Source organism: Triticum urartu, chromosome 1A, assembly GCF_056163025.1.
Source record: "Triticum urartu cultivar PI428250 chromosome 1A, HENAU_Tu73, whole genome shotgun sequence".
Lineage (NCBI taxonomy): Eukaryota > Viridiplantae > Streptophyta > Magnoliopsida > Poales > Poaceae > Triticum > Triticum urartu.
Window position 1 is genome coordinate 529,436,792 of NC_141873.1, and position 24,276 is coordinate 529,461,067.

Below are 24,276 nucleotides of genomic sequence, written 5' to 3' on the forward strand. Positions count from 1 at the left end.
CAGCCTCTTTAGTACCGGTTCGTGGCATGAACCGGTACTAAAGGTTCGCCATGAACCGGTGCTATTGATCGCCGCCACGAACCGGTGCTATTGTACACATTAGTGCCGGCTGAAATTCAAACCGGCACTATTGTGCTTCACGTTTGACCCTTTTTCTACTAGTGTGACCAAAGACTCCAGTGTCATGAGATCAGATGTGTAGTTATTAATGATAATCTTGCCGTCATATGCTCATAGCCACACCTTTTTTTAGCTATTTAGGTTATCATAAACAGACACGTTCACTTCATACACAACAGGGTAGACCAACGAATCTCAATAGCGTAATCATGATGAACTATCTAAAATTCTGTTATTGTAGCTCCCATCATTATCCAGTAATGTTGTCTTGATAAGCCCAAAGTAGAAGCAACGATCAACTAGATAGGGAAATCTCCTAATGCCCCCGCTTATAACAGGGAACTCTGGAACAACAGCAAAAGAAATGAATCCGTCTCTTCCCAGAATTAATAGCTCTAACCTTGACAAACAAATCTTTATGCATTGGATTGCGAAACTCACAAGGCTGTAAGGAGTTATATAGTACTCCAAATTAATAGCCTGGGTACCAACCCCGTCCTCACAGATGGAGAAGGACATATGCTTTCATCTCTAACTGAAATTATCAAAATATAAATAGCCAAAGGACAATATGGTTGAGCCCTTTAGCTGCTGTAATCTTGTGTTGACCTGCTAGACCAAGTTTGTCGTATGAACTGTTGGTAAATTTGAATTAGATAGATTATCAACACCAGCTAAGCTTGGCTAGTGATGAAGTGATAACCTCCATCAGATCCAAGCTAGCCTGAAGTACTTCAGCTGCAGCTCAAACTAAGTGGACTCGAAGTATAGGAATGTTGGTACTTATAATTCGCTTGAGCGCAATTAGTAGCACAGTCTAACAAACCAGCAGGAAAAAAGTGTAATTGTTTGATATCAAATCGTAATGTAACGAGAAGAACAATTTCCATTAGTCAGTAAGTTCAGCAAACATCTAGGGAGACAAACACATCAGAGACTGGGGCTGCAGAGAATGACCTGACAAATCAGATTGAAGCTACTCCCAGTACTACAGGTGGAGCTCAAACGAAGCATATTCTTAGCAATATCATCCAAAGTACTATGGGAATGTTAGCACAATCTGACAATCCAGCAGGAACCATACTGCAACGTTTTGTCACCAAATTGTACTGTAAGGAGAACAACAATTCCCCTTATTCAGCAAGTGTTAATTAAACACCTGTTCGGAGGGACACATCAGAGACTAGGAATGCAAAGCTCTAGAGGGAGACTGACCTCCAATCTGTGTCCTGATCAGAGCCTTGAAGCGAAGTGCCTGCTCTTCTCCTCATCGCTCTCCGCGGCAATCCCAACGGCCCTGCACGCATCGGGGGAACATATGGGCATCCTTATCGACCCATACACACCACCAGTTGTAGTATGTAGTGTTGGTACATTGAAATCGGAATAGACTATCAACATCATCTACACTTGGCCAGTGACGACCTCAATCAGATTCAAGCTAGTATCAAGTACTACAACTGCAGCTGAAACTAAGTGGGCTCTTTTTATTCGGAAACATGTTTTAGAGCAGGTGCCCCCGGGCCATCTTATCTAGCCATCCATTCTCCGCAAGACCGCAAATATGGAAAATTGGTACAGAATTTGCTCTTAGTAGTTGGATGAGGTAGGTCGCATAAGCGAAACCTGGATTTGAATCTATATCTCCTCCAACCCAAACATGCTCTTATGCTTCCAATAGGACAATATGGAAAGAACAAAATGCATCCAAGCACGTCATACACGTCAACTTTCTAAATGAGAATCCACTGCAACAACAACAAAACAATCAGTCCAACAATCACACACAAGCATTCTAAAAAAAATTCACACTTCCAAAGCAAGAAAAATACAATGTTTGCATAAGTATATAGTGTGTGCTTCATGAAGAGCATCATTGACTGATCGAGCAACAAATGCAGAATACCAGGAGAGCTCCATAGAAACTCTGCAGGAAAAAGGCAGGTCGTTCAAAAGATTAAAGAGAGACTGCAAGATTATAAATAACCAGAGGTGGGGGTTTTCATTCTTCACTTCATGTCGTCAAGTCACAACAGATGAACATAAAATAGCAACTGGGATCAACAACGACACCTTGTGTTCTAACATGGTTTGTGAGTGCAGATAAATGATAATAAGAAAACATCATACACAATGGAGTCCTCATCCTTATTACACTTAAACCTCTTAATCTATTTAGTAATGTAAGCCACATGTCAATAGTGAAAAGAAACAAATAGAATAATAGCCCATTTTTTTCTGAAGGACTAATGGCCAAACACCGCAATGACATGAGAGAAAATGTGTCATCGTTAATGATAGGTATGAAGTCATATGCCTATACCCACACCATTATCTATTTAAGTTATCATAAACAAACAAGTTCATACACAACTTGGAGTGACCAACGAATCTCGGTAGCGCAATCTTGTCGTAGTTCTCATCATCACTATTAAGGAACGCCATTTCGTTAAACCCAAAATGGAAGAAATGATGAACTAGACATGGAAATATTCTAACAAGGAGCCCTGGAACATCCCAAAACATGGATTTGTCTGTGCAGAACAATCAACTGCAAGAGGACAACAAAGTGGACCATAGCCATAAGATAAAACTGACAGATAAATCTTCATGCACTCGTATATTCAGATTTCACAAGGTTGTACAGAGTGTTAGTTTAGCACAGCTAATATCTTGGGTATCCATGCCTTGCTCGCACATGGAGAGGACATGTTGTGCAGCCTTTATCTCAAACTAGAATTATTCAAACACAAAAAATCCTAAGGACATTAGAGTGAACCCACTAGATGTATTGTGTTGACCTCTTATACCAAGGCTGTCCTATGTAGTACTGGCCCACGATCTAATTCAAGCTAGTATAAAGTCTGATAATTGTAGCTCAAACTAGATGGAATCTTACAATCCAAATCATGGGAATTAATTGGTACTTATACTCCAGTCGTTCATTTATATAAGTGTATTTGTTTTCTAATAAAATTCCACAATGTGAGGTGCATTTTTTCTAATTCCTTATAATCTCGCAAATTCCACAATGTGACATCATAATTCAGCGAATAGCACAAAAGTCCGCTGAATGAACTCCACAATTTAAAATTACATAAACAGACACAATAAGCAGAAAATAGCACGACCAAGCAAGATGAACCTTACTGAGAATAAACAAGCACATAAGAAAACCACATATGGACGGACCCTCATGGAAAGCTACGGCTACCAACCACGAAGCGATCTGACTTAGTCGTCATCCCATTCGCGTTCTCATCATCCAATTTTGACCTGCTTTTCAAAATAAAAACGAAACAAAAAAAATAAAGATCCATGGAGCAATCTTTTCTGATCTAGCTAGTTTAAGGAATAAAAAATTAAAGTGGTCAAACGCACTTACCGATTAGCAGAGTCCGATATCTGATCTTCCATGGGAAGATTGAAGAGGTGTCGCGGTGTAAAATCTAATTCTCTCACTATGTGGGCATCAATATTGGTAAGTTGAAGTCTTCTAACGCGAGTATCCCCAAACCCGCAGTGGGCCATGATTAGCCATGCGAATGTGATGAGCTCTCCTCCTCTGCTCAGCAGCGCAACATGCGGCGCCGCCTTGGACTTGCCAGCAGCGTAAACAAGTAGCCGCGTCCACATGCATGCTACCTCCTCCACTGTTTCCTTGCTTACCTCCAACTCAACACTATCCTTGGTGAAATCATCATATACTTCGTGAGCCTGAGCCAGGGTAGGTGCTGGGCTGATAGAGAGCGGCAGCATGGAAGGGTGGTGAATGAAAAGGTACATTACGTACTTGGATAGCTTCCGACATACCAAAATCATCAAACCAAATTCACTTGTACCATGAAACTCTATATCTGAATGGGAAGATTCACATTTTTTCAAAAGCAACTCAGTAACTGCATGCATCCAGATAATTGCCATACCAAAATCATTAGCAAAAAGTTCTGATGCCTCTTTCAACAAGGAACCAATTTTTGGCCATTCATTGGGTTTATCAATATCGGAATCAAATGTCAAGAGACTAATCTCTTCTGCAACACACTCCACAATCTTGCTACCCACATCCACGTAACCGGTGTCTAATAGCTTGCTCATCCAAAATATTTTCTTCTTTTTGACACCCAACAAATCCACAAACAACTTTCTGAACACAACCATTATTATGCTTTGCTTCGGGCCGCTGTCAGTCAACCAGCTATGCAAGTTGTACTGTCCAATCAAATTTGGCCACCGCTGCTGCTTCATCGTCCTTGGATATCCGATGTCAGAGCAAAAGAAAACCCACAAACTGGCGAGTGCATCACACCTTCTAACCTTCAACCATGCCCATGTCCAAGGTGACAACATGGAAACAAACGTTGAACTGACTTCAAAGAAAAAACAACCCACAAATAGTGAATAGGTGATGGCAATGTCAGCTTTGCTATAATTGTCTCTGCTACTTGCATGGAAGAGCACAAAGGCAACTATTACCGAGGCCTGAGAGATGCATCTAAGTATAACTCCACTCCGTGTTCTGAGCACAAGAGACTTAGTGTAGAGATCGTCGTATATCATGCCAAGCTGAAGCCTCACCATCCGTATCATTTGCTCAGGGTCATCTATTTTGTTCATATATTCTCGGCCGAGATCAAGCAAGTTGCGTTCGGCCATGACATCAAGGACAAATGGCATGGAATCCAGAGCAGCACGAACAACGCCAACATCACCAGCGATTCCTTCAGGCAGTTCCATTTTGTAACGCAGTGCATCTGAGCTCTCGAGACTTTGAAGGCTGCCACACTTGAGAGACCATGTTCTTTCTCCATACTTGATAATTCCAGTAACAAACACAAAGCTACCCGCAAGCAGAAGGTCTGCACTGTGTTTACCAATGGACTTCCAAAAAACATATAAAGCTAGGGCAACTTGCATCACCAGATTCAACAGATGCCTCAACCACAAGTTGTTGTCCTCCATGGCGAAAGCAGTGATGGTATCCTGCCCACCAAGATGGATGAGGAGGAATGGTGCCCAAAAGAAAGCTAGTGGTTGGGTTCTTGTAAGTATGTTCGTTTCAATGGTGACATCCTGGCGCTTAGAGAGATAGCCCAGTGCATACACTGCTACCAGGTCTGCCCCCAAATAAACTGCCCAGAGGCAGAGCCTGAGAAAGCTGTTGCTGCTTCGGCGCCGCAGTCTGCCAGCAAAGAAGAGGAACGACTGCAATGTGAAGCTGAGCAGTACAAGAAGTTGGATTTCCCACCCGCTGTATAATTCGACCAAATGCTCCATCGCATGCTAGATTCCTTGTGCCTCGGACCACCTGATGAGTATAAGTTGGATGATTCAGTGTGAAATTTTGAAAATAGCAAAACACCTGATTAAATAATATACTTCCTTTTTAGCTTTAACTAGGCATGTTCAACAAGGAAGTATCCAATGTTTTGTTTATGACACCACTTCCTGCTGGCTAAATATACAGCAAAGACCAAACATATATGCGGTGTATGGAATGGAAAGAGAAACAATGCCGAAGAAATAAATATGACAAACTGGCTAACCATTACATCTTCTCTCCAGGCCTCTGGGCGTTGTTCGTTTTTTTTTTTTTTTTGTGAATTCGGTTCGGAAAAGTGGAAACCGAATTTGACACTAAAATTCAGCTAACTGAAATTCCGGTTAACCGATTTTTCGGTTCAGTTTTTGGTTTTAACCGAATCATGTACCATGCACAGAAAATGCACTTTCAGAACACATTGACAGCATGCATATTTTAAAGAAATTTTTTGACAGCATAACAACGCAAAATTCTTCTATACTTGCAGTTGCATCGAATAAAATCAGTAGCAAATATACTAAAGAACAGTGCACCCAAGATCCAACTTACCATGTACATATAGTCATACAGAATAGTAGCAAACGAAGAATGAAACAAAAAAAATCAGACAAAGAATGGGAGATGGGGGCTTACTACGTTGACTTGAGTGCTCAGTGGAAGACGTTGTGGCAAAGTGGAGAAGACGCGCGCCGCCGAGCGCCGAGATGCCGGGATGGACCGACGGTCGCTGCTGAGTTGCTTGGCGATGTGGCGAGACTAGCGACGGCGCGACGGTCGGCGGCCGGTGAGAAGGCGAGGACGGAGGGGCTGCCTGGTGGGGGAGAAATGCGGTGGCGCCGGGCGCCGGCGGCGGCTCAATCGCTCAGATGAGAAGAGGAGGCGGCGGCTGACTCGTGGTGGAGTTGGTGGAATGGGGAGCAGCTTCAGTGATGTTGTGAAGCCAAGTGTGCTCACAGAGGGAGAAGGACATAGTTTTTAAAATGTGTTTTAAACCTATTTTGAAATGTCAAAAAAATTCAAACAAAAATTTGGCGCATTATACATCTCGGTATTGTACATGCTCACAAAGTCGTTTTGCGAAAAACAGACAAGTTATGGGTCGCTTATGAAAAAGACAAAATCCGGTGTTAAAAAGTACTTTTCAAAAGACATTTTTTTGTCTTTTTACACAAGCCACAAAAAATATCGGTTTTCTCCGAAATTTGACGTGCATACATATAATGTCAAGATGTATGCACCAAATTTTTTTACACTTTGAAATACTTTTTCCAATGGCAGGAGCGCGCGTTCCCATGTGCCAAAGCAGATTTCTGATGTAAGGTTGCCTTCATCTCTAATAAGAATTATCAAAACAAACAAAAAAAAACAATCCTAGAGTTCACTGGCTGTATCTTGTGTTGACCTGGCAGACCATGGTTGTCGTATGTAGTGCTGATACATTTGAATCGGATGGATTATCAACATCAGCTAAGCTTGGCTAGTGATAACCATAATCAGATTCAAGCTAGTCTCAACTCTCAAGTACTTCAACTGCAGCTCAAACTAAGTAGAATCTTAGGGTATGCTTGAAACCATGGGAACTTATTGATATTTATAATTGGCTTCAACGGAGTAGCACAATCTGCCAAACCAGCAGAAACTAAACTGCAATGTCTTCCCATCAAATTGTACTACAACGAGAACAACAATTTCCCCTTGTTCAGTACTAAGTTCAACAAACACCTAGGCAGACAGACACATTGGAGACTGGGGATGCCAAGCTGTAGAGAGGACCTGACCTGACCTCCCATCTCTCCACCCACTTTATGGTGCCTACAAATCTTTCTACCCACCGAAGCTGTACCAGGACAATTAAGATGAATAAATATCCACTGCAGAAAAAAATTGCTGGGTGAGTAAAGCCATACCTACTTGTCTGACATATGATGCATTTTCTCTCTCTACATATGCTCGAAATTTGAAGGATATCATGCATTGAGTCGCCCGTGTAGTGAAGCTAGCAAACGATGCAACATTGCATCTTCTCGTCTTGTGTTGGATTTTGCGTCCACCCTCACTGAAGGATCACATCCTGAGTGAATGCGCCTTAGGGATGAGCGACATTGGGAAATCAATTCAACCTAGCTGCCTTCCTTGAGAGAGTTCCTCCTCGTCTCAAAACCGATGAGTTTAAAGCATTCCTTCGATATCTATACTACTATATAGTTTACGAGTTTTGAATAGGAGCTGACCATCAATCCTAACCATTTATGTCCTAAATCCAACGGCTGAAAGTAGCGGGATTCGTAGTGAACAGTGCATGGTTGTTGCATCCATCAATGTTCTAGAATGAACCGCCAGATACTTCTCAAGAGATGTGGGCCAAACTAATTCCTCTTGGGCCAGACATGTTGTAGCTTGAGATTGGCAACGAGTTGAGCCTAAAAAAGTGGTTTCAAGGGAGAAACATAAAGTGAAATTAAGTTACATTTTTTAATTCTTTTCTTTATTAACATTTTTTGCGGGATTCTTTGTTAACAAATTGTGGGGATTGCATATATTAATTCCGACTTTCTTTATAATATAATTTATTTCGGCATCTATAAATCAAGAATATTTTTTCTTCGAATTAATCAGCAAATCTATGTTTTTTCCTACCAAAAATCACCCCATAATGTTAAAACGTGCATACATACTAGTGCCCAATAGTGACTATCTTTCATTTTCCGATTCGGCGTCGACGAGTACAGCTCACTCCTCCATCGTTCATCCTAGTGCTAGGCCGCCCGCTGACAATGACCACGACGAGCTTCATCCGGTGACTCCTTCCTTGGTGTGTGCATGAAGGTGGCTGATTACTTTGAGACCAAGATCGCCATTGAGAATAGCCACCAGTGGACCATCTCATCTTTGCTAGACGAACCGTGTGCTTATTAACATCTTTTGAGATTATGACATTTCAGTTTGGATAGGGCCTTAGGAATATTTGGATGTGGTCGGTCACTTAAGCTAAACCTAGTTTTGAATCCATATCCTTCTACCCAAACATGCTCTTATGGTTTCAAGAGGCAAATGTCGAACGAACGGAATGCATTCAGGTGTCATATGTCAATTCTGTAAACGAGAATCTCACTGCAGCAACAACAAAACAATATGTCCAACAGTCGTACACAAGCGTTCTGTTTATTTCATGCTCCCAAAGCAAGGAGATACAACGTCTGCAGAAGTATGTACTGCTTGCTTCATACAGAGCACCGATGGCTGATCAATGTACAGGCGCAGAATACCAAGAGAGATTTCAGGTTACATAGACACTCTGCAGGAAAAAAAAGGCAGGTTGGTTCAGGAGCTTGAAGACTGTCTGAAAGAATTATAAATCACCAGAGAAGAAGGAAGTTCTAATTGTTCAATTAATGTCACGTAGCAGGGCCGACACACAGTGGATGGGCATACAATAGCAACTTGGAGCAGCAACAACACCTTGTGTTCCGACATGGTTCGTGATTGTACATAAATGATTGTACAGAAAATATCATACACAATGGAGTCCCAATCTTATTAGATTTAAACCGCTTTATCTATTTAGCAATGTAAGCCACATTTCAATAGAGAAAAGAAAAAAAAAGAATAATAGCCCATTTTTGTGAAGGTTTGGTCCCAGATCAGATGTGTCATCATTAATAATAAGCATGAAGCCACAGCATAAACAGACTGGTTCATACAGAAATTGGAAAGACCAACGGCGCATGCAATCTAGATAAATATTCTGCTATCTTAGTTTTCATCATTATTATTCACGAACGTCGTTTCAATAAAAACCCAGAGTAGAAGCAATGGTCAACTAGACATGGAAAAGTTCTAATAAGAAGCCCTGGAACAGCCCAAAACATGGATTTGCCTGAGCAGAACAAACTAGTGCAAGAGGACAGCATAGTGGACTATAGCCCTAAAATTGACAGATAAATCTTCATACGCTCGTATTCAGATTTCACAAGGCTGTACAGTGTTAGTTTAGCACAGCTAATAGCTCGGGTACTCACGCCTTGCTGACAGATGGTGCCGCTTCATCTCTAACTGGAATTATACAAACAAAACAAAATGGTGAGGACAATTCGAGTGAGCCCTCTGGCTGCATCCTGTGATGACCTCAATCAGATCGAATCTACTCTGGACTACTATAAGTACTGCTCAAACTAAGCAGATTCTTACGGCATCTATCATCCAAAGCATGGGAATATTGGTACGACTTATAATTTGGCTTCAGCCCAATAGGGCAATCTGCCAAACCAGCAGTTTTGTCACCAAATTCCTTTGGTGGCTGAGCATCTCATCACTTTGAAGTTGTGTGTGTCTTTTTATTTGTTGTTTGCTTGTACTTGTTCATGGTTTTTTGCAATATTATTCTCTATGTTTCCTAGTATATGGTCAAATCATTTGGAGTTTTATCATTTTAAAGTTGGGTGTGATGTTTTTCTGTCTAAAAATAAGGGATGAACATTCTTAGCTGGTCACCGATGTGGGGCATTACTATAGGTGTCACAATTTTGATAATTTCTCTTTTGATCAAACAATATTTTTAATCTGAACTTGAAGCTGTATTTTCTTTCAGACTATGTATGGCCTCCTCTACCGGAGTAGTCTATCTTTTGTAGTGGAGTGCATGGCATTGTTGAGAGGACTTGTTCAGATAAATGAAGTCAAGTGCACGATGTGATTGTTTAGTGAGAAACTATAGCACAAGCTGTGAGGTGTTAGACATCCTTCATTTTGGGAAGGAGGGAGTACTTTTTACATCTTTAAAGTAACCACGGTGCATCTTAACTTCTTGTAGCATTTTGTATTGTCCAACTCACTTTATGGTACCTATCAACCTATCTATCCATCAAACCTACTTCTCATGATAGACTGTACTAGGACAACGAAGATTAACAAATAGCTACTATTGATAATTTTTGTCCAACAAGTAAAGACATTCCCAGTTCAAAAGAAGTAAAGACATACCTACTTGTCTGATGTATAACACATTTTTTTTCTCTCTACATATGCCTAGGATGACATGCAACGAGTGGCACATGTAGTGAAGCTTGCGAACAATGCATCATATTATTTTCTTGTCTTGTGTTCGGTTTTGCATCCCCCTCACCGAAGTATCAGAGCTTTGAGCAAAAAAAAAACAACTTGGGAATATCACAATACAATACCTTCGGAATGAGTGACATTGGGAAAAAAAAATCTACCAACAAGCCTCCCTTCAGCTTAAAACGGATAAGTGCCTCTCTTCAACAAGCCCCTCTTCAGCTTAAAATGGATAAGTGCCTCGCTTCAGCTTAGGGGTTGTTTGGTTGGGATTCCTGCCAGCTTCCGGCTTCCGGCTTCGAAGCCGGGAGCTGCTATTTAGGGGCTTCCGGCTGCAGCTGTGGAACAGCCTCTAAAACTGATGAGTTTGAAGCATTACCTCAATCTTCCCAATTGTGTTGACCTTCCTTTTCTGGATTCAACATTGACGAGGCCCACATGTACGCTCCCGACACCATTGGTGATTTTGTTGGTGTGGGCTCGACTACGCGCCGACAACAGACAAGGTCAAGCTTGATCTGCTGACTTCTTCCTTGGTATGCGTCTCACCTAGACCAATTGATCGAAGGAGGGTTATGGGTAGGAGTTGGTCGAAGGAGGGCAGAGGGTGTGAGTTGGTCGAAGAAAGGCTGCAGGTGTGAGTTGGTCAGTCCTCTAAGGCAGCATCCTGCTTGAGCCCAAGACCACTGATGAGAATAACCACCACAGCGGTAGCATCTCATGTTACTAGATGAACCGTGTGCTTATTGACTTTTATTTATCTCTATATATACTACTTAAAAGTTAAAACACATGTAAGGTTCTTTTATCATCAGTTTCCACCTCCCACCATGTCCCTCCACCAGGTTTTTCATCCATCCAGTTTTTCTCCACCACGACCTTTATTCACGAACATCGTTTCGATAAACCCAAAGTAGAAGCAATGGTCAACTAGACATGGAAAAGTTCTAATAAGGAGCCCTGGAACAGCCCAAAACATGGATTTGCCTGAGCAGAACAAACTAGTGCAAGAGGACAGCATAGTGGACTATAGCCCTAAAATTGACAGATAAATCTTCATGCACTCGTATTCAGATTTCACAAGGCTGTACAGAGTGTTAGTTTAGCACATCTAATAGCTTGGGTACCCACATCTGAAGAGGCTTCATCTCTAACTAGAATTATACAAACAAAACAAAATGGTGAGGACAATTCGAGTGAGCCCTCTAGCTGCATCTTGTGATGACCTCAATCAGATCGAAGCTACTCTGGAGTACTACAAGTACTGCTCAAACTAGGCAGATTCTTACGGCATCTATCATCCAAAGCATAGGAATATAATTTGGCTTCAGCCCAATAGCGCAATCTGCCAAACCAGCAGTTTTGTCACCAAATTGTACCGTAACGACAACAGCAATTTCCATTATTCAGTAAGTTCAGCAAACACCTAGACAGAGACTGGGGATACATAGTTGCAGAGGGGGACTGACCTCCAATCTGTGTCCTGATCAGAGCCTGGAGGCGAAGTGCCTGCTCTTCTCCTCGTCGCTCTCCACGGCGATCCCGACGGCCCTGCACGCATCGGGGAACATGGACATCCTAATCGACGCGTACACGGCGCCGTCCCACTTCCTGGCGGCGAGCTGCTCGGCGAGCTTGAGGGCCTCGGCGGCGGTCTCGGGGGCGCCGGGGCAGACGACGTCGACGACGCCCATCTCCCTGGCCTCGGGCGCCCGGAGCTTCTTCCCGCGCAGCACCACGTCCCGCAGGGCCTGCGCCTGGGAGATCTTGGCGCGGAGCACGTGCACGAAGTAGGGCGGGAGGGGGAGGCCGATGTCGACCTCGCTCATGTAGAGCACGCCGCGGTCGGCGCGCATGACGCGGTAGTCGTGGCAGAGCGCGAGGAGGAAGCCGGCGGCGGAGGCGTGGCCCGTGACGGCGGCGACGGTGGGCATGGGGAGGGCCAGCAGGTCGGCGGCGACGGGGCGGAGCGCGTCGACGAGCTCCCCGAGCCGCGCGCGGGAGGTGCCCGCCCACCCGATGTCGAGCCCGTTGGAGAAGAAGCGGCCCTCGGCGACCGTCACCAGGGCCGCCCCCGGGCCCTGCGGCTGGGCCTGGGCCGCGGCCAGGACCTCGGCCAGCGCGGAGCGGATGGCGGCGATGAGCGGGTGGCCCAGCCGGTGCTGGTCCTCGCCCGTCAGGGTGAGGACGAAGACCCGGCCGCGCCGCTCCAGGGTGCACATCGTCGCCGGCCGGCTGCGGGGCGGGGGCGTGGTGGACTTCGTGCCTCGGAGGAGGTGGTGGTTGGTGTGTCTGACGGGGCGCGGGGGTTGCGTGCGGATTTAACACTCGCGCCTCGTCGGGCAGCGGAGGACCCGACGGGCGCTGCCGTGTTGTTTTGCCCTCGGCGGAGGAAATTCACCGCGGTTTTATTTTACTGAAATCTCTCAGAAGTGTCGCTGAATTTTAGCAGGTTGGATGGTGCCCGCATATGCATGGTTGGTGTGTCTGACGGGGCGCGGGGGAGAAGAGCAGTAGGCACTGATGATGTGGAAGAAAGGATTATTCAATTTGCATATGCATCACCGATGATGTCCGGCCCGCACTAAATAGTTACACAACCATAAACCAACCTCACCGTCGTCCGGATCCAGCTTCGGGTACCGGTCGATTTCGTTCTGTACAACGACCTGATCGGCCAATTTCGCATCACCGCACGAGAAATATGTGTTAGAGTTAATTAACATGTGTTTTTTTTGAAGGGAGAGTTAATTAACATGTGTTAACTATGGGGGAATCTCCCTTTGTCTTACCGCAGGCAGTTGCCTGCTTGGCAACCGTCGCGTCGGTTTTTCTCCTTCCCTGAACAGGCACCTCTCGTGATCGGTCACGTCAGTTGCCATCTATATAGATACATTGATCATCTAATGAAAGGGCAATCAGATTGATTACTATTCATTCATCTTTGTTTTCACATGCTGAGGGCCTCTTTGATTCGTAGGATTTTGAAAACATAGAAATAAGAAAAGTGTAGGGTTGAAGTGGCATGCCCATTTGAATCCTATAGAATTAGCAATGATTGTTTGATGCCACGGGAAAAACAAAAGAATTGTAAAAAGAGGTTTGAGTGGATGTTAAATTTCCTATGAAATGCAGTACAGAAGATTCCATAGAAAAAATTTCTATGGGATCCAATCCTATGAATCAAAGGACCAACATAGGAAAAAATCCTAAGGATTTCAATCCTTCAGAAAATCCTATAAAATTCCTTTGAATCAAAGAAGCCCTGAGTTTCAACAATATGCAAGACTTGCGCCAAACGTGTCTTCCGCAAACGACTACTGAGTGTCTGCCCTTGTCATTACCTGGACTATCGAACACAGCTCTGACTTCAAAACAACCAAGCAACCACGAAAGAGCACCTCGGGCACGCCGAGAAAAACCGACTACCGAAGCCCACGCCGCGACCCAAGCTTCTCTTCATGCCATAATGTTTCCAAACACAAACCAGCGCCCCGCCTTAGCAAACCACGCGGCAAAGATACCGCCCATCCACGGCAAAGATGCCGCCATCCACCGGTCACCCAGTCGTAGGCCGGCTTCGAGACGATGCCCCCTAGGAGGAGAAATACGCGAGGACGCCTCCATCGCCCGATCCAACGGATCTGAGGTTTCCTTCTGGAGCCAAAGCCATGGGGAAGAGGAGCACACCTCCACGACAACGCTTCAAGAAAGATCCCCGCACCCGCGCGCGCCGTCGTCACCGGCTCCGAAGAAGACCGGAGCAAGGATTTCTCCCGGAGATGACCACCTGCAGCCACCGACCGCCGCCGAGTAACCACCACCTGCCGAGGACTACCTCACTCTCGCCATGGAATCCCACAATCCACCGCGTGACCAGACATGCACCACCCCCTGGCCGTAGCCGACGTCCACCACCACAGCACCACCGCGAGTCCGCGACCACCTCCACCGCAGCCACCAAAAGCCGCATCACAAAGTGCAGCAAACAGATCGATGGACGGGCGTCCTCACATGTGTCGGTTGCTTGCGCGTGTGGTCATTTGTTGGCATGTACCGCCATGGTTTTTGTAGCTATTTGCGAGTTGGCTTCGATGATGGAGCTCTATGGTTAAGTCGGATCATCCGTTCAAGGCAACCGGTGATGACAATGGTGCTTGCAACTCCTCAGCGGGTGTTTGTCATCTTTACAGCTCTGTGTGCCATGTCAGTAGCCAGGTTGGCCAATGGTGCCCATGTCATATGGGCCAGGATGTATCGGTTTTAGCCCGGTTATTCATCAATTAACCAGGCAATACTCTTCGCCTTAATCAATGAAAATGGCAAGTCTTTTGCCTCGTTTTCAAAGAAATAAAATCACATCACCAACCAATGCAGATCAAATGGCTTCGACAACATAATGCATTAGCCTGCACAAATCGTCAACACAACAGAAAAGGAAAAACGAAACATTCCTGACCATTGTAAACTTGGTACTCGGCGAAGCACAAAGCTTTCTGACACAACGCAGCCACGACAAAAACACATATAGTCACAACGGTTCACATAGCGCGGGCAAGAGCACTGGAGATCACATCGTTTGTTTGTTTACAGCAGGTGAAATAGAGCGAGCGGGCAAACAACAGGCCAAATGAATTGGGATTCGCTGATTCTCCATTCCAGGTACAAAATGGAACTAGTCTACTATTGTACTGTTAGCCTCTCATACGTAATATAGCTTTTTGCCAAGATAATCCACTACAGAACCACCGAGTCTCTTCAAGCCAATATCATCAACTCAATTTCGATAACACTTCTGGCCCATGCAATGCAATGTGTGCTTTTTCTCGCATGGACAAAGCATGCTCAGGCAGGCAGCTCAAGCTTCACGTTGTTCTTCCAACTGCAATGGCCAGCACAAAACTGGTCAGAAGCCGAGGAGCGTGTGCATGAGAAATGTGTCGTGAAAGAACACTATGCAGTTTACCTTAAGAAATAGTAGTAGAAGAAATCTGCGTATAGACCAGTTTGGACCAAACCAGCAATCCAAGCTGAAGGAAAAAGAGAATTAGGGAATGGTAATTATGATAAAATGTGAAGCATGAAACATGAGTGCAAAAAAAGATTTGGACTCACGGATCCATCTGCTTTGGTGACCCTCTGTGAAATAACGGTAGATCCAGTTTAGAATGTAGAATGCACGGTAGGCCCTGCAAAACAAGTATTGTTTTAGTAGAAACAGACGAAAACGACGAAAACAACTGGAGATGCAGGGACACAAGTTTCAATAAGATTGATTATTTCAAGATCAAAACTCATTTCTGCACAAATTTACAGGTCTAATTCAAGTCTAACTACAATATACTATGTACTCACTCCATTCCAAAATATAAGGTGTACTTCCTCCGATTCAGTTTATAAGTCCTGCGCGTATATCTAGGTTGTCAATTTTATCATCCTAATATGAACTATATAACACAAAAATTATAGCGTTTGAAAATAGAACATCTAAAGTTTATATTGGTATATTTTTTGTAATATATGACTTGTATTAGGTTGGTCAAATTGACGACCTAGGGGTACGCGCACGCCCTGTAAACTGGGAGAGAGGGAGTACTAGTTTTTTCCAAAAATCAAACTTTTCTATCTTTGACCAACTTTATATTAAAATAAATATATACATATCTACAATAACAAATAAATAAAATGTGAAAATATATTTCATGATGAATCTTAATGATAATGATTGGTAATTGGTATTGTAGATATTGATACTTTTCTCTATACACTTGGTCAAACATATAGAAGTTTGACTTTTCAGAAAATTAATAAACCTTGTATTTTGGAGTAGAGGGAGTATATGCTAAGCGTAACGTAACCAACATGGCTACAACTAATTAAACCTGGAAGTTTCAGTTCAAGATTGACCTAGGTCTAACCAAATGCACCCCAAAAAACTAAGCATGGATGCACCAATTCAGGTGTGCTCTATTTACCTCCAATGCGATCAATAGTTTAAAATAATTGGCGTCCAACTTGAACAATTTAAATTAAATATCCCATAAACATTCAGGGTTATATTTCTAGAACAATCCAATACTTGATTGCACATAATCTGTCTATCAATTCAAACAGCCAAACAGGGTTATATTTCTCGAACAATTCAATACTTGATTGCACATAATCTGAATATCGATTCAAACAGCTAAACAACAATTGATGCTTTTAGACCATACATAATATCTTATGAACATATAAAGTACAACAGAACTTATATGAATCATGAGATGAAAACTTGCTTCATTAGTAAAAGATAAGCCTATTTGGCGTAAACTCATACCCGAGAAAGAGAACATATTGTCCAGTCAAGTTATCCACATTTCTGCTTCTCTGGAGTAGAACTAACTGAGGTAGAATCGCCACTGCCTCCAGGTAAATCGAAAATGCCCAGCATATCTGTACAGTGACAATATTTTATGAGAAGTTCAGTCACCATAATAATGATTGCTATAATTGGTCACATTTCACTAATGTACTATGGGTCACTAAGTACCGAAAATCACAGCAAAAACAGGAACAACATGGACATGTTCCCCAGAAAAGGTTGCCACTTGCTAAATAAGATAAGCTGTAGCACACAAGCGAACATACAGAGAGATGAGTCAAATGGAATTTACCGAAATAAGAAGAATTGCTGACTATATGCACACTGTGGAGGACACTGTAAAGAATCGCTAAAGCTTAGAAGTTCCAACCGCAGCATATACACATGTATATTCTTCACCTTTTATTCAACATGTAAGTTCTCTAGAATTGTGGCACCTTCAGGCTTCAGCTTAATACTGGAGCTTTCTAGTGTACCACCGACTTGTTGTGTAAATAGATTGAATGCTCATATGATTATTCTGGAATTAGTCATATATCAAAGTCAAGCATGGTCATCACTGCATAAAAACAATCTCCCCCGTATTTTGCGAAAGATCAAACTGCAAAATGGGTTTGGCAATGTGGCTCCACCGGCCATACTCAGCTGAATCTGTTAAATGACACTGTCTCACAGGACTAGCAGCCGATCTCCCACACACCAATTGTGACCCTAAACAATCTACTAGCTACTACACCAAAACAAACATATATTTCTGCATAGCACACAGATTCAGCAAAAGTAACGAACTCATCTCAGATCTCGCAACGTCATCAATTCGGAAAGACAAGGAAGAGAATGCAAGGCCGGGCTCAATGAGGCCACATCACCTCGCGGAGGGTGAAGCGCTCGTTGAAGATGAGCGCGAGCGCGAAGGCCGCGGCGACGAGGAAGACGTGGCGGAAGGTGTCCTGGTCCCGGTCGTAGGTGCGGCGCACCTGCGGGTGGCGGCGCATGTACCAGACGATGGCGGCGGAGGTGGTGATGAAGACGATCTTCATGACGGAGTTGTAGAGCGAGATGTAGTCGGTGAAGAGGTCGAGGTAGCGCGCCACGAACACCGCCAGGTACAGCTCCTGCGTCTTCCTCGACACCCCTGCGGCGCGGCGCAGCCAGATCCATGAGCGTGAGCGACGGGCGAGGGGGAGAAAAGGGGGGCGGGGGCGGCCGGAACCCTAGAGGGCGACGGGATATTTGGTACCTGAGCATGACTTGTTGGCGTAGATCTTGAGGAGGAGGACGATGACCGAGAAGAGGTGGGTCATGTCCCCGAGGAACCTGAAGGCGTTCATGGCTGCGGCGGCGCCGGCGACGGCGGCTAGGTTTTGGGGGTTTATTCGGTGGGAGGTCGCTCCAGATGCGGCGGGGGAGTGGCGGAGAGGACGCGAGGCGTGGCGATGGAAGGGACGGGAAGGGGGGAGGTGCGGCGTGCTCTGTGTCTGCGCCCGGGAGGTGGGGCCCGGGTGGCAGTGGCCGTCAGTGCGGTGGGTCAGGCTCGAGGGGGTGTCGGGTGCTGGCGCTGCACACCTGGCGGCGGGCGAGTGGACGCGGGCCGAACGGCCACGTGGGCTGTTGGGGGAGGCCACGTGGCAGGACACCTCTCTCTTTTTTTCTTGGTTTTTCTCCCTGACTTGTCGCCTTGACTCTCGTCACTCTGCCGCTGATCCTCGGCGTCTCGCTTCCGCTGCAATCCACCGTGCTCTATCTCCTTTCCCGGTCCCAGGGGCGGAGCCTCCGCTTGCTCCCGCCTTGAAGATTCGATCGTCGCCTGATCGGCGGCGGCCATGGGCTGCGCTGGATCCACACTCAAAGTTGATGGTACCATCTTCTCTTCCTCGCTCGGCGTTATCTTATCTCGCTTCGTCTTCGGTCGTGCTTCTCTTCTTATCGCCTTGCCTGGTTAGCTACACATTGATCAAGGCTGAATTGTGCTACGATCGTACCATATCATGGGGCTGCATCTAGAGCACTGAGGTTAAATCCTTCTGTTTGATCTGCTTCCTCGGCTTTTACTTACTTGCATAATGAGAGCCTCAATTGTGGTACTGCTACCCAATTAAATTAGCTAGTTGATAGAGTATTCGAACGAAAAATGGACAGTTTAAGCTATCGATTCAGAGCGCCGACCAAGAAGCCGAGAATTCATTGCCGGAATTTTGTTAGCATTTATTTTTGCACAAGAGTGGCATGATTGTTCATGGGGACGAGGTTTAGTCAGTGTTACCTGACGACTACTAAGAATCGGGTAGTCATTAGAGGTAGTCAAAAGATTTGCCAGTGTGTGCTGAGAAATTTTGGTCCGTGGTATATATTTTTTTCCCCTTTGAGGTCAGGCTTACAGCGAAGTCAGTAGTGCAAATTCATGGAGGTAGCTAGCATTTGGATTTCGTTAGTGGGAAAATAAACCTATCATTGGTCTGGAATGTAAATCAGATGAAATTTGTCATCTCGGACCACAGAAAAATGGTGCTGATTTGGTGATAACTTGCAAAAGCAAATGTGACAGTTCATTCTCTGATAGAATAGAGTTTGTTCTGATTAAGCGCACATTTTTTATATCAGTTGCTAACACCGTATCTAGTTCCTGGTACTTTATACCTAGCTCCTGGTACTTTATGAGGTGGAGCATTTCAGAAAGACGCACTCATTTGTGCCAATGCTTGGTCTACATACTATTTTAAGTGAACATCTTTTCCCCTTTAAATATTTGCCTGTTCAGTGACAACTGATATAGTGCGCCCTTCTACTTTTAGCACTGATTCCACTTCGTTAGAGAGTAATGTGCGCTGGTAGTTCTGCTCAAATTACTGGCCAGGTAACTTAGGATGTACTTTCGCTTGTGCCATTCAGAAAATTACAAGATATTGTTTGTTCAAAAAAAAATGTAGGATATTGTTAATAAAAATGTTTGTTGATTTATGGATACGGTTGAGCTAGGTATTATTGTGGCGAGTGATAAAACATGGGCGTATGGCTCTTTGTCAGCAATTACTGGACTAGAGTCCTGCTTCTGTGTTGGAAAAATTATATCATCGCCTCTTAACTGATGATATCCTTTGTGTGATTTATTTTTTTCATTTTGAAATGGACTTTGCGGGATATTTTCAAATTCCCTTAACGTGATAACTTCTTGATGCCTTTGGATTTATTCAGTGATTAACTTTTAACATGTTATCTTCAATACAGAGAGCAGTAAGAATCTAAGGAAGCCTAAGCCTTGGAAGCACACTCAGCCAATAACACCAGCGCAACTCAAACAGATGAGGGACGAATTCTGGGACACAGCTCCACACTATGGTGGACAGAAAGGTATTTAACCATTTATACATAGTTGGTTGGAAGTTAATACCCTGTTTTAACTTCAGGAGGGTGGTTGGATTTGCAACGTTGCTCATGGTCTCTATATGTTATGGTAACATTTCTATGCGGTTTTATTTTGATACTTCTGTCGCTATTCAGGTTGGCTACAGATATATCTTTGTTCTCAGTATATATACTTAAATTTCACTGTTCAAATTATCGCGCCTTACATATTAAATTTTATTTGTCCAACTAAAATTCTTCGGGGCAGAAAAGTTCAGGACCTGTTAACCAGATATAGTAAGAATTGCATTCTTAAAAGTTGATAATGACCCCTTGGCTCATCGGTACTAGTTAGCAGTACATGATTTTCAAGCCATATCAAATTTTATCTGCCGATGTAAAATTCTTCAGAGAGAAAAGTTCAGGACCTTGAACAAGATATAACAAGAATTTCATTATTAAGAGTTGATAATGACCCCTGGGCTTATCGGTACAGGTTAGCAGTACTTTATATTCAAGCCATATGAAATGAAAGAAAATTACTAGATAAAATGGAAGTAAAATCCTAGTGTTACAGGGAGTCAGATTTCATTTGTGTTCAGTCATCTATTCGCCAATCTGGATAACTTCTGCTCAGTTCGTTTTTACAATAAGCAGCTAGTGATATAAAAGTGTTGTTTGAGCCGATGATAGTACGGGTTACTGTCGGATGCTTTGAATTTTGAACACCATTCTTTAACAATGGCAAGACGGTTTTGCAAGTATGGCCTTGGTGACGAGTTGCCCGCTGTTTGTGCAGAGATTTGGGACGCACTCAGGGCCGCTACAGACGCCGATTTAACTCTTGCGCAGACCATAGTGGACAGTGCTGGAATCATCGTTTCGAATCCTGACCTCACGCTTTGTTACGACGAGAGAGGTGAGCCTGAGTTGCTGTTTTCTCTTTCGCAAGCTGCGCTATTATTGTTCAGCTGTCTTTTCGCCCGAAACTAATTTCTGTGGGAACTGTATGGGTGCAGGTGCAAAGTATGAGCTGCCCAATTACGTTCTGAGTGAGCCGACAAACCTGATCCGTGATGGTTGAACAAATAAAAACTCGGCGTCGACATAAAACGGACGTGCACACGTTTGAGGAGAGTAGTATATAAAGCAGACCGATCCGTGTAAGTTACGTAAAATCGTTCATTTGTCACTGGTTCGGGGTAGTATTCATATCATATCGATGGAATGGGTCGTAGAAGGTCATTGGCTATCAACAGTTAGGCTGCTGGCTATTGCTATTTGCTAGGCCCTGTTGCACGGCTGTTGTAGTCCTTGAGCTGTCTATATGTACCCCTTTCCTCTGTCCTGCTGAAGAGAGCTGCACCAGTGGTGTCACTGTGATTTTGACCTATGCGTTGCGCTTGCGGGTTGCTCTATAGCAATGATAATGGGGACAGAGTGCTTGATTGCTTCTTGATTTGTCCCTTTAAACTGGTCCAATGAAACTGTTCCAGCACATATGTTTTTTTAAAGATCCAGCAAATTGCTGGCTTCAATTAGATTTATCAGAAAGTAGTGGAAGAAACAACATGAGGAGGATCCGAAGATCAAAGGACTGCAGAACAACACTACACTTACAAGACGGAACGTCATCCGCCCACCACAAGACAACGCAGCTCTGACAAGACACCAATGTTGTTGTAGTACTCAATATACCGTGCTTGTAAATCTCATCAGTTGATTGCTGAAAGGTGGTTTTTCGCCCTTGCGTTTAGAAGGACGAGATTCAGCGCGTATGGAGCGACCGACCGACCGACCGACGGGATCGACGACATACGCAACGGCGGCAGGAAAGCTGCCGAAGAAACTAGGCTGGGAGGATGAGAATGAGATGATGAAGCAGACGCGGCATTTATCGTCTGCATTGAGAAGAAATCGTGGTCGAGCCCAGCTACATGATTCTTACTAGAATAGCTGCAGCAAGCGAAGCATGGGTCGCTAATTGCGGATCTGAGATGTGATCGGCGATGGAAGCACTGCCGGTTCGAACTGGCCCGCGCGCGGTTAACCGGCGGTCGGTCGGTACAAGGAGCAGAGGTTATTTTGTCACGAGCTGCAGGATCCGATCAGGAGGAGTGCTAGGCAAGCAGAAGCACGTAAATAAACAAGATCAAATACGCCATGAGCTCTCCACCGGCTCGCCTCGGGCTATGCGTTTCCATGCACAGTGCTGTCCGCTCGCTCTGTTGCCGCCGGTGTCGCCGCTCCTTGGCGCGCCCTGTGCATGTCCATGTGGGTCGGGGCCAACGAGGCCCGTGGGGACGCGCGAAAAGGCACGGCACGGGACACGCACGCCAAATGCCGTGCCGCACACCGTTTCATGGTACTGCTGCTACTGTGCTGTAACTTTCCCGTGCACAGATTCCCGGCTACGTTACGTACGTGGTCAATGGTGGCCGTTGTTTCTGTTCAGCCCAATATCAGGCCGCAGGATGCTCGTACCACCGTATATGCAGCTCGGGGTTAGAACATAGCCTGTCATTTTGTCCGTAGATCGAATCTAGCATATGAAGAACCCTATGTGTCCGAGTACTACCTAACTAGCTAGCCTTGGCCCATCGCTGCCAGCGATTAGCGTAAGGAAGGAATAAGTGAAGTGCAGAGCCGGTAACCCTTCTTCATACTTAGAAGAGTTATTTATCCAAAACCACCACACTTGAGCCTAGAGTAACCGATCGGTACCACATTTGAGCCATGTCACAAAAAACCACCAACTCTGGGACTAATCGGTACCGTGGAGTACTGACTGGCCGATTTAGCCGCGGAAACAGCGAAACCGACAGGTCGGACCCACCTGTTGGGCTGACGTGGCGTGCCTATGTGGATAATTCGCTGAGGTGGCACAAGGCCCCACCTGTCGGGCTCTCTCTTCTTCCCCTCTCTCCCTCCAGTACACCAACCCCCACCACTGTCTAATCCCGCACCGCCGCCGGAGCCCAACCCCGGTGAGATACACCACCACCGGCGAGCTGCCCAGCCGCCCTAGCCACCTAAAATCCATGTTGAGCCGCCGCGCTAGACCTCGTACCTCCATGACTAGATGTCTCCTTGGACGAACGCATGCGTGCGCTGCATCGGGCATTGAGGGCGGCGCGAGATGGCGGCGAACTGGCATCGCGAGCTGGCGGCAAGCTGCCGGACTTAAAGTTTCATGTTGTATAACTTTATCATGATAGATGTTGATATTTTTCATATAAATATGGTCAAATTTTTTGACTTCAGACAATTCTTATATGCAAAATAAAAAGGACCGGAGAAAGTACTGAAGTACTACGCACTGGTTGAGGTTGAGTGGTGCTCATGCCTTCGGCGGCCTTCGTATATGCAGACATGCAGTAGCACGGTTTTTTTTTTAAAAAATGGAGGTTTGGTCCCCGGCCTCTGCATCAATCGATGCATGCAGCACGCTGATGCAGTAGCACGGCTGCTTTTGTTTTTGAGTCATGCGCACGCTTCGAAAGGGGTCCGTTGACTTCCGGGAAACCGAAGATACTGTTCTCACTTCTCTGACTCTGCACTTGTGCCCAGCACACTAGTGCCAGTGTGTCTCCTCTCCCACGTGGATCTCTCCTCTGCTCTCGTTTCAAACTGCCTTGGCGGGAGAACGTGCACTGCCTTCCTAGGAGCCAGAAATGCCCGAGCAACTCGGTGAAGTGTGAGTTTTTTTTTTCTTTCTATTTTTACCCCAACGCTGATGCAGGCGTGATTTTGCTTATCTTGCAGCCCCGATTTGCTCCGTGCTGACTGACCACATGCGCCTATGCATTATTACAGACAGCTTACACAAGACGCGTGTATTTACGTGTTGCGACTGATGAAGCTATGTATCTAGGGTAAGGGCATGAACCTGTCCAAACTGACCTACCCAAGGACACCTCTAGAAAAAATCACATTTCAATCGACTTGGCGGTGTTTCACTCGACGGACTCGAAGACACTCGACCAAGAAGCAACCACTCGACCAAGATCCAACCACCCGACGGCCAGGAGACCTAAAGTCACTCCGCACGCTAACGGTCGGTCATTAAGTA

General features: G+C 44.9%; 4 protein-coding genes across 10 annotated transcripts; 1 reads left to right on the top strand and 3 right to left on the bottom strand.

Moving 5' to 3' along the window:
* Positions 1-1,106: 1,106 nt before the first annotated feature.
* LOC125529908 (uncharacterized) lies at positions 1,107-8,353 on the bottom strand. Of its 6 annotated transcripts, none has more exons than XR_007292778.2 (5): positions 6,077-8,353; positions 3,506-5,428; positions 3,313-3,399; positions 1,953-2,047; positions 1,107-1,868 (listed from the first exon to the last, which is right to left on the bottom strand). XR_007292778.2 is itself a non-coding variant. In XM_048694331.2 (4 exons), the coding sequence occupies exons 2-3, from the start codon at positions 5,395-5,397 to the stop codon at positions 3,315-3,317; spliced, it is 1,974 nt and encodes a 657-aa protein (XP_048550288.2). In that variant the 5' UTR covers positions 5,398-5,428; positions 6,077-8,353; the 3' UTR covers positions 1,107-2,047; positions 3,313-3,314. The 6 variants fall into 6 exon arrangements, 4 of the variants coding, with proteins under 4 accessions (XP_048550288.2, XP_048550287.2, XP_048550286.2 ...); XR_007292777.2 differs by having other exon boundaries at positions 3,271-3,399; XM_048694331.2 differs by having other exon boundaries at positions 1,107-2,047; positions 3,313-3,396.
* A 142-nt stretch (positions 8,354-8,495) lies between these two features.
* On the bottom strand, positions 8,496-12,943 carry LOC125529909 (enoyl-CoA delta isomerase 2, peroxisomal). Of its 2 annotated transcripts, none has more exons than XM_087528816.1 (2): positions 11,968-12,923; positions 8,496-8,738 (listed from the first exon to the last, which is right to left on the bottom strand). In XM_087528816.1, the coding sequence occupies exon 1, from the start codon at positions 12,718-12,720 to the stop codon at positions 11,986-11,988; it is 735 nt and encodes a 244-aa protein (XP_087384942.1). In that variant the 5' UTR covers positions 12,721-12,923; the 3' UTR covers positions 8,496-8,738; positions 11,968-11,985. The 2 variants fall into 2 exon arrangements, with proteins under 2 accessions (XP_087384942.1, XP_048550289.2); XM_048694332.2 differs by lacking the exon at positions 8,496-8,738 and adding an exon at positions 11,540-11,843 and having other exon boundaries at positions 11,968-12,943.
* Positions 12,944-15,024: 2,081 nt separating this feature from the next.
* Positions 15,025-18,348, bottom strand: LOC147992255 (ER lumen protein-retaining receptor A-like). Its single transcript, XM_087528828.1, has 6 exons — positions 18,103-18,348; positions 17,732-17,997; positions 16,818-16,933; positions 15,614-15,687; positions 15,465-15,528; positions 15,025-15,380 (listed from the first exon to the last, which is right to left on the bottom strand). The coding sequence occupies exons 1-6, from the start codon at positions 18,191-18,193 to the stop codon at positions 15,344-15,346; spliced, it is 648 nt and encodes a 215-aa protein (XP_087384954.1). The 5' UTR covers positions 18,194-18,348; the 3' UTR covers positions 15,025-15,343.
* Positions 18,349-18,538: 190 nt separating this feature from the next.
* Positions 18,539-21,659, top strand: LOC147992256 (uncharacterized). Its single transcript, XM_087528831.1, has 4 exons — positions 18,539-18,719; positions 20,088-20,210; positions 21,004-21,123; positions 21,224-21,659. The coding sequence occupies exons 1-4, from the start codon at positions 18,686-18,688 to the stop codon at positions 21,286-21,288; spliced, it is 342 nt and encodes a 113-aa protein (XP_087384957.1). The 5' UTR covers positions 18,539-18,685; the 3' UTR covers positions 21,289-21,659.
* The last annotated feature ends 2,617 nt before the right edge of the window (positions 21,660-24,276 follow it).